At 38.0% G+C, this 10,588-nt stretch overlaps 1 protein-coding gene across 1 annotated transcript; it reads right to left on the bottom strand.

The window, feature by feature from the left end:
* Positions 1 to 500: 500 nt before the first annotated feature.
* Positions 501 to 9,501, bottom strand: LOC149149265 (putative ABC transporter C family member 15). The gene is given in 17 exon segments (XM_089442433.1): positions 501 to 774; positions 878 to 1,076; positions 1,192 to 1,235; positions 1,443 to 1,506; positions 1,651 to 1,956; positions 2,049 to 2,263; positions 2,374 to 2,494; positions 2,497 to 2,655; positions 2,933 to 3,096; positions 3,197 to 3,696; positions 3,769 to 3,902; positions 4,048 to 4,134; positions 4,325 to 5,010; positions 5,013 to 5,880; positions 7,605 to 8,305; positions 8,496 to 8,945; positions 9,054 to 9,501. Coding segments are annotated over 17 exon segments (5,238 nt in total). The 3' UTR covers positions 501 to 682.
* Between the last annotated feature and the right edge of the window lie 1,087 nt (positions 9,502 to 10,588).

The raw sequence follows: 10,588 nt of genomic DNA, 5'->3' as shown, positions 1-10,588 counted from the left end.
ATTCGGTAACTTTAAAAGTTTATAACTGCAAAATATTGTGAATAAAATTGAGTTGGTTCATTGCATGAAGGAAAAAAAACACATTAACAATTAGCCATCACTTATTATTAAGACCTGTAAATAACAAGACCTATGAACCTTGACAAGTATATCATAGCTTGTTTGGTAGAAATGAGAATAAAATGTTGATGTGAATTGGCATAGTATTACTACATATAGAGGTCAGAACTAAAATAGAAACAAAAGAATGCAGATGTGAAACTGCAAATAATAGAATCAAAGCAGGAAAAAAAAAGACAAATTAGTTAGAGGCACCTTACATCGAACTACACTGCCTGTACAAATCCAAGTTGTCTGTAGTTCTCCAATATTACCTTGATTACCTTGTTGAAGTGATAAAAGTTACACAGGAAAAAGGGTAAACTCCATTTGTATATAACAAGTGAAAAATCATAACTATCAAAGTTAGTGAAAGTCACTGATAGGAGTTATTGAACTCTTCTTAAGGACTTAAATATAGAATATTATCAGAAAATAATGAGCTTACATGGTAGCTCATAGTCTACTATATTGTATCTCTATATTGTACATTTATCCAGCTTGAGTTTTAGGGAAATGAAGATTTTTCTCCATTCTATTGTAAACCCAATATGACCAATGTCCAAAGCTCTAGTTAAGATATCTATTGGATGGAGTACTCTGAAACAAGTTTTGCAAATGCAGAAAATTTGTTGCTGAGTAGTTTGGATGGAGTGTCATACTCAGCAATTTGTCCTGATTCAAAACAAATACAAAAGTAAGTAAAAAATGAAATGTGTCCAAAAAAATAGTAACTGTAACAAAACACTAGAAAATAAACAACTAAAAAATGTTATACCATCCTTTAATAGGAGAACCATATCACTCTCAATAACAGATGGAATCTGATGTGCTATAGTAATGACTGTGCAGGTAGAAAATTGGTGGCGAATTATGTGATGAATAAACCCATCAGTTGCAGTGTCAACTGAGGCAGTTGCCTCGGCAAGGACCAGTATCTGACTTTGTTTTAGTAGTGCCCGTCCCAAACAGACAAGCTAGCATTGACCCACACTCTAGTTTCCTCCATTCTCAGACACTGTACAACACAGACAAGCTGGCATTGACCCACACTCTAGTTTCCTCCATTCTCAGACACTGTACAAGACAGACAAGCTGGCATTGACCCACACTCCAGTTTCCTCCATTCTCAGACACTGTACAAGAGATCATTCCATTAAATTCGATTCTCAATTTTCATTCTAAAAAAAAGGGGTCCTACAGACCAGGTAGGTCTCAAGGACACCAAAAAATAAACAAAACATGAGCACTAAGATGGAAAGCAAATAGCAGAAATAGCTACTGTAAAAGGTTTTATTTTTCTCCTTCAGGACTTCCATTGAATGTGATAAAGGCACATAGACCTGAGGAATCAAGTTTCTTTTCTTTTGCTCGTACAATCTCACCAAGTTGGCACTTGTCCAAAGCCTGAAAGGACAAGCAAAATTGAAGTAGATTCATAAACAATAAACTTATAGCAAGATCCACAGGGGAATATCTATATTCTTCAAGGCAAGAATAATTGGCGCTAAAATTGATGCTAATGCTTATAGAATATGAAGCAGAACTAACCTCCCAAATCTCATCATCCAAGCAATCTTCGAGAGGATCCAAATTATTTCTTATAGTGCCTTCAAACATTGTTGGTTCTTGGGGAATAATGCTTAATTTGGATCTTAGGTCATGGAGGCCTATGGATGAGATGTCGACTCCATCAATGACAATTCTGCCCGTTGTTGGTTCCACAATGCGAAAAATGGATTGAATAAGAGTAGATTTGCCACTTCCTGTCCGCCCCACAACTCCCACCTTCGTGCCTCCAGGGAAAGTGCATGTAAGGCCTTTCAAGACAAGCGGAAGATGTGGTCCATAACGCACCTGATTGTATGGATCAAATTTATAGATGAACTGACATGCAAATTACTAGCATTGAATGCGTGAAAAAGAGTCTATTTGTATTGAGTTCTGACCTGCAAATCAGTTAGATCTATCGTTCCTCTAGATGGCCAGTTGGAGTTTGGTCTACAATTCTCTATAATCACTGGTGACTCACTGGGAATTCGTGAATACTGCATTATTCTCTCCGCTGACAACATGTTGGTCTTCACATAACAAAGGCACCATATTATCCAGGCTTGTACCATGTTCAGACTTAGACTATATGTTACTGCCAACCCTGCAGTGCCTGTTAAGGTGCCATTTCGTTTACTTTCATATTTCATTATAAAGAATATGTCTAGTCTGCTGAGATCAGTTTAGGAAAAATAATTGTAAGCCAAGATAGTGCTTCTGTACCTACTTGGGCTAATAACACCAAAAAGAATGCAAACACAAGATTTGACAGAAAATCCATCCGAATGCCAAGCCACTCATTGGCTCCAACATTGTGGAGACTAGGTCTCATATATATATATATATATCAATCAACTCGAGATTTCGTTCCATGAATCAAAATTCCTGGTCAAAACTTCTAATGGTGGCTGCTCCAGAGATTGATTCTCCAAAATGTTGTACGATTGGAGCTCTACAAACTGATGCCAGCCGAGCCAGTTCCCTAGCTGATGTTATGTAGTATTGCTGCATGCAAGGAAGGTCAGAGGAGTTACAAGAATTCTCTTATTACTATAAAAACCCAAAAGCATGGAAACAAAGAAATACAGATAAACTGTTGTCATGATAGAATCCTGATGGAACTTAATCTATTTGATAACATCCTTTTCAATCAGATTATGGGATCTACCTACAGCAAACATTGAAGTAGAAATCAAACTCTCTTATCGCCAATTTATGTTCCTCTGAGAAAATTAAAATTTGCAAGCTCGTATTTATTATTATTGAGAAATACAGAGAATACTTGATACCATATACAACTTGCACCCACTGGTATAAACACAATGAAGACCTGCCAAGCAATATGAGACATGACTGCAATGATCCCCAAAAGTTGTATAAATGCAAAATCCAATTCTCCTAGTTGAGAAGGAATCAATGTGTCCACTGCACTCTGATCAGTTGATTCTTGCCAAGAAACAGAGAGCTTGTTACTGATCCACTAGAATCAAATGATTTCCTCCTCTCTCAGGAAAGGTATTAGCCAATTAAAACAATAAATGTCAACTGACCCGATTCAGTATTCGCCCAGATGGAGTTGCATCAAAGAAGGACATTGGTGCACAAAATATACACCTGTGCAGAGTGCTAAAAAGCTGATTAGCAGTTTTAAGTCCAACCAATGAAAGAAGCATAGACCTCACAAGAACGCACAAGGAGCTGCTTAATGGCAAAGCAACATAAACCAGAATGAAAAGGGACTTTCTCCTAGGGGAACTCTCATTTTCTTTTGTAGAGGCTTCTGATGTCATCCAGAGGTTACTACATATTTGAAGTAGCTGACTTATTATTTGGGCCAGTAGTATTAGAGGTATCAAAGTACCATTGTATGCAGCAGTAATGTAAGACCAGTGTACCGACATGCTTACCCTGCCTCTCTCTCTTTCTTATTCTTGTACAAGCTGTGAATTTTTATTCTCTTTATCCAATCTTTCTTTGTGGTTTTCTGGTTCAACCTCTTCCTCTACATCTATTGAGTTCTGAACACCGCACTGCTCCAGTGTGTCACTGGCAGTAACATTTTTCGCTGCAGTTGTATTGCCAGGACATGAGATTTCAACAAATCTCTCTGATGTGTACACTTCAGATTTCTCCATAGCGGAAATAGCTTTCAAAGCTTTCTGATGTGCACCAACTAATTCCACAAAATCTATGCCTGATTGCAAGATGTCATCATATCTGCCAACCTGAGTAATTTCACCATCTCGCATTACCTGTGAAGAATATCATTTACATCAACAAAATATGGATCACTTATCTCCTCCTCTCAATAAATGATCAATAAGCCCACTGTCCCTTTACCAATTACATTGAAATTTTTAATATCACTAGAGCAGGATGAAAGAAATTCAAACCTACCAGAATGATGTCAGCAGAGGGTAAAAACTCCACTTGATGAGTTACATAGACTAGAGTCTTTGAACCCAGAATACCAAGTATGCATTCCTATAACAAGCAAGTCCAATTTCTTAGATGTTTATGGACATGAATTTGCAGCGGCACAACCAGCAATGTATATTATCCAGACTGAACAATGAATTGCAGAGTGCTACTGTAGAGCTTCATCATTCCATCAAAACATTAAAACTAATTAATTCAGCAAACCTACAGTATGTAAAGGATAAGAGAAACATACTTGGAAAATATGTTTTCCGGTATGTGCATCCACAGCACTAAAAGGGTCATCAAAAATATAAATGTCTACATGTTGATATAAAGCACGGGCAATCTGTATTCTATGTTTTTGTCCACCACTCAAATTTAACCCTCTTTCTCCAATGTCTGTCTCGTCCCCATAAGGAAAAAGTTCAAGCTCTTTTTTCAATGCACAAGCATCAAGTACACTATTGTATCTAATAGTATCCATCTGCTTTCCAAAGAGAATAGCGTCTTTAATTTTCCCACTTTGTATCCAAGGAGACTGAGGGACATATGCTTTGGTACCACTTAAGCTAACAGAGCCTGATATTTTTGGTATTTCACCTAATATGCAGGATAAAAGGCTTGATTTTCCTGAACCAACAGTTCCACATACTGCAACCCTCATGCCTCTCTCTAGTTGGACATCTAAACCTCTTATAGTTGGACTAGAGGAATCGGGATTCCAAGAAAATATCCCTCCTTGGATTTGAATCGCGAAGTCTGTTGACTCCTTTGATACCTTTTCTACCCCATCGTGTTGCAGCTCTTCCTCCTGCAGAAAGGCCACAATGCGATCTATTGACACTTTAGTTTGAGCAATCTGAGGGATTAAGCCAGGAAGCATGCCCATAGCTCCCTGAAGTGTCCCATAGGTTGCGAGTGCAGAAAGAATTCTGCTGTCAAAGGCACTCCTATAAGCATACACGTACCAAAAGTTGCAACAATGATAAATATTGGTCCAACAGAGGAAACAGATGTTGTGATAGCTGATGCGTAAACATATTTTTGTAGCCAACTATATTCTGCCTGCCTCAAAATTTCTAGTTTCCAAAGAAATCTTGTCTCCCAAGCCTGCAATTTTAAGATCCTCATAATTTTTAATGTCTCCGATGTGGCCTTCATCCTTTTGTCTTTTTGTTCCATTATTCTCTCCTGAAATTTTGCTTGCAATTTTGCAAGTGGGAAATTTGGCAACATAACTGCAAATGAGGCTGCCAACCCTGAAAATGCTGCCAAGCCCAACGTCTGATATAGAATAATGAAGGCCAGAACAAATTGAAGAGGGAAAATCCAAATACTATGCATATAGTAACAGAAACATGAAACATTCTGAACATCTACACTCGTGTAGTTGATAATCTCTCCGCTTGTATGCTTCTGTCTTGACTCACTGGAAAGCAACAAGCCCTTCCTGTATATAATAGCTGTCAATGCTGCTGTAACCCGTAAAGTTAACTGATGTTGTTTGAAAAACCCTTGTCGCTGTGACAAAGACTCTAATACCTTTGCCACAAAAAAAGCACAAGCTAGCACATAGCCTTGACTTTCAAACTGTTTCATTCCACCTAGAAACTGAACAAAGGCATTTATAAAACATGGACCTACATATGATGCACAAGTCTCCAGTGCTGCTAAGAATGCAGTCAAAAGTACTTCCTTCCGAAAAGATAGGAGTAAGGCTTTTGCTAATAAGCCTGTATCACCTTTGGCCTCTAGCTGAGCTCTGAATTTAGGGTATAATTGGCCTGTCCTGTCCGCCTCTGCAAAGGGCTTTTATGACCAACAGCAAGCAAAGGACTCATCCAAGAAAATGACAGCCGACTGAGAAGGTTGGTTGTTGCATAACTAGAGACTGCGTTAGTGTTTCCACATTTTTGGGGATTGTCTTTCAAGAGAGGTTCTAGAATGGTCTGTGAGGAGGACTCTACACCACTTCTGGCACAACAACTAGTATAACACAAAAGAATAAATTTCTTGCTTCATTCAGTGAAGAATGGTGATTCTATTGTGTGAAGATTGGTAATTTCGGGTAGCATATTCCCTTCTTCTTCTCGCAAATTTCTTTCTGTTCATTGTGTGAAGTAAATCCTCTTTCTGTTACACATTTTCATAAAAAATTAAACAAGTTACCTATTCTATGATTTCCTTACATATTTTCCTTTCGCAGCTTTCAATGCATTTGAATTTTGCTACAGTTATACCATTAACAACAACATTCCTCTTTATTTGGTAGCTAAGTTCAACGCCCTCCATTAAACTATGTTTTTGGTTTATAGATAGGAAATTTCATCTTTCCTGCATCACTGGAATATATTATTTCCAACATCTCACAGAACTAACGTTCTCCTTTTATCGATTCTCGATTTGTGTTGATTTTCTTTGTTTTATTTTTCTCTCAATCCAAGTATGTAGGAAAGAAATTGATTGCTTGATTTGATTTTCCCCTTTATCGATCAACTCAATAATGTTACAAGAAATTCATTATTAAATGGGAATAATATTTTCTTATTTTATTCTGAAACAAATTTTATTAGTCCTAATTACTTATTAGTTCTAATTAATTGATTAATTAAAAACAATTATAAAATCATCTAAACAATGTTTTCATATTTTATTCTGAACATATTTTAATAGTCATAATTAATTAACTAATTACTTAAAAATAAATAACTATACAATGATCTAGTTACACTGTTTTGTTTAAAAATTTTCATAAAAATCTTGTCATTTGAGTGTGTACCTTAGATTTAAGCACAACAAATCTCATATTGAACAATTCAACTGTGTATTTGCAGCAGGGTTAACTCTTACAATTAAATTCCATATTTGTAATAATAATAATTCTTCTATATATTTTTAACATATTTGTTATGTACCTCGGTTCTTCGACTCTTCCATACAAGTTGTGATGCAAATCTAGATTGGGAAAGGATGCAAATTTCAGACATCTTTTACATGTGATTATTCTTCACTAATTATGTCTTATAGCGTTTTCTTTACAACATCTGTTAAATTGCTAGTGTAAAGTTATGATAGTTATATCAAGTTATGATAGCTATATCATAAAAAATAGTAGAAGATAGAAAAGGAAGTGGAAAGTGAGTCAAGGAAACGATAAGAAGCATGACTATCTATATGTTTAATTATTTTTACTACTGCATCCGGTCTACAGGGAAGAAAACATCTGGTCAGCCATCCGGTTGCAATCACTCTCCGCTATTTCTATCGTTCCTTTCTGTCAAAACTCCACTTGATGAGTTACATAGACTAGAGTCTTTGAACCCAGAATACCAAGTATGCATTCCTATAACAAGCAAGTCCAATTTCTTAGATGTTTATGGACATGAATTTGCAGCGGCACAACCAGCAATGTATATTATCCAGACTGAACAATGAATTGCAGAGTGCTACTGTAGAGCTTCATCATTCCATCAAAACATTAAAACTAATTAATTCAGCAAACCTACAGTATGTAAAGGATAAGAGAAACATACTTGGAAAATATGTTTTCCGGTATGTGCATCCACAGCACTAAAAGGGTCATCAAAAATATAAATGTCTACATGTTGATATAAAGCACGGGCAATCTGTATTCTCTGTTTTTGTCCACCACTCAAATTTAACCCTCTTTCCCCAATGTCTGTCTCGTCCCCATAAGGAAAAAGTTCAAGCTCTTTTTTCAATGCACAAGCATCAAGTACACTATTGTATCTAATAGTATCCATCTGCTTTCCAAAGAGAATAGGGTCTTTAATTTTCCCACTTTGTATCCAAGGAGACTGAGGGACATATGCTTTGGTACCACTTAAGCTAACGGAGCCTGATATTTTTGGTATTTCACCTAATATGCAGGATAAAAGGCTTGATTTTCCTGAACCAACAGTTCCACATACTGCAACCCTCATGCCTCTCTCTAGTTGGACATCTAAACCTCTTATAGTTGGACTAGAGGAATCGGGATTCCAAGAAAATATCCCTCCTTGGATTTGAATCGCGAAGTCTGTTGACTCCTTTGATACCTTTTCTACCCCATCGTGTTGCAGCTCTTCCTCCTGCAAAAAGGCCACAATGCGATCCATTGACACTTTAGTTTGAGCAATCTGAGGGATTAAGCCAGGAAGCATGCCCATAGCTCCCTGAAGTGTCCCATAGGTTGCGAGTGCAGAAAGAATTCTCCCTGCTGTCAAAGGCACTCCTAGAAGCATACACGTACCAAAAATTGCAACAATGATAAATATTGGTCAAACAGAGGAAACAGATGTTGTGATAGCTGATGCGTAAACATATTTTTGTCAACCGTTGAATGTCGAGGACGATGAAGAAAGCCTGCAGAATGAATGATAGACTCCACCACAACTGCAATAAAAGTGGAAACTTCTGTTTACCTTCTTTTCTGAAGGAGCGATGAACATAAGCTGACATTGTAACCCAAGTCAGAGCCTGGACAATATACTCGCCCACATTTTCAAAACCTTCAGGCCTCTCCTTCAGCCACCAATACACAGGGCTCCATATCCCAAGAACGCTATAGCATATACACAGAAAAATGCAACCACCTAAAGCCAGCTTTTGCATAATCCCCAGTTTAAACTTACTCGAAAAGCTGTTAAATGGAACAGGAGGTGTAGGTGGCCGAGGTGTGCGAAATTTACACCTTGTCCAACACAGTTCAAGGATGACAGAAACAAGAAAGAGCAAATTAAGCCCAATTGCAAGTGCATGTCGAAAGAACTGCCCTCCAAAAAGAGCTCTAAGTCCCTGCCACCCAACTGTTTCACCCATTTCCAGCCAGAGGGTATTGTTATTCTTGTTTAGTGCCCCTATGGCTTCCATGACTGCAAACAAATAATTTACTAACAATATCAACAAAGTGCCTTATCAGTATATCTACTTCAATGATAGACTCCACCACAACTGCAATAAAAGTGGAAACTTCTGTTTACCTTCTTTTCTGAAGGAGCGATGAACATAAGCTGACATTGTAACCCAAGTCAGAGCCTGGACAATATACTCGCCCACATTTGCAAAACCTTCAGGCCTCTCCTTCAGCCACCAATACACAGGGCTCCATATCCCAAGAACGCCATAGCATATACACAGAAAAATGCAACCACCTAAAGCCAGCTTTTGCATAATCCCCAGTTTAAACTTACTCGAAAAGCTGTTAAATGAAACAGGAGGTGTAGGTGGCCGAGGTGTGCGAAATTTACACCTTGTCCAACACAGTTCAAGGATGACAGAAACAAGAAAGAGCAAATTAAGCCCAATTGCGAGTGCATGTCGAAAGAACTGCCCTCCAAAAAGAGGTCTAAGTCCCTGCCACCCAACTGTTTCACCCATTTCCAGCCAGAGGGTATTGTTATTCTTGTTTAGTGCCCCTATGGCTTCCATGACTGCAAACAAATAATTTACTAACAATATCGACAAAGTGCCTTATCAGTATATCTACTTCAGTACCCACATGAAAAAGTGCCAACAGAGCTCTTGGTTACCATTACCATTTATAAATGCACATATATATTGGGCTTCATACAACAAGGATGTTGCAGTGCAAAAACCTTCTTGTTTACTGGATTAAATAATTCTAGAAGCAGCATAAACATAACTAGCACTGAGAGATGGTGAGATTGAATAACAGGGCAATAACTGATACTTGTATACTTGACATGCCTGGGTAGCTGGCTGCATGCGCTCTCCCTCTTTCATTCTGGTGGGCAAGATGCAAACATTTAAAAGAACAGAGAAATGGGTGTATCAATTGAATGCTTTGTTAAAATATTTATTTTATTTTAATTTTTAATAATTTCTCAAGCTCATCCTACTGTCAGCTCATTGACATTGCCAGAGCTTCGTCTCCAATGAACTGTCAGCTCATTGACATTGCCAGAGCTTCGTCTCCAATGTTCTTCTGGGTAACACATATCCAACCCAAATGAATTGCAAGCACATTCAGGTCAAGATCCAGAGCAAATGAGAAGTACATTCTATCCCGTAATGAATCACTGATCCACATTAACATGAAAAATAAATATTGAGGCATCCTGATTTTTTCTTTTTATATATCAACACACACAAGACCTTAGGTAGGAAGAAACAGTCAAACCTGAGGTGAAAAGTGGGTGGCTGGCTTGCTGAAACTGTTGATTGCCGGCAAGACCCTGCTGCCTCTCTAACATTCACAGAAGCCGGCCTGTGGTGTACATTGTAAATTTGGGATTCCATATATCTGTGTCTACCTCGGCTCTCATATTTCTGATCAGCCTATCCAGTTTTGCTTACCACCTGCTCTCATATTCCTGATCACCCATACCGTTTTGCTTACCACCGGCCTGTTCCTTTAGACAGGGCACTCTGTTTGAATCTAATGAAAACTGGTATTCGAATCGTATCCACCGATGGTATTTGAGTCTTGTTTCCATCATGGCGCCATGAATACACGACCTCATGCTGTTATGCTCCCTTTCCCTGCTCAGGGTCA

Source organism: Pinus tabuliformis, chromosome 9 (assembly GCF_031772625.1).
Source record: "Pinus tabuliformis cultivar Carrire ecotype Pingquan chromosome 9, CPIR1, whole genome shotgun sequence".
Classification (NCBI taxonomy): Eukaryota; Viridiplantae; Streptophyta; class Pinopsida; order Pinales; family Pinaceae; genus Pinus; species Pinus tabuliformis.
The sequence above is the reverse complement of the archived record's forward strand: the minus strand, read 5'-3'. Positions and strand labels throughout refer to the sequence as shown.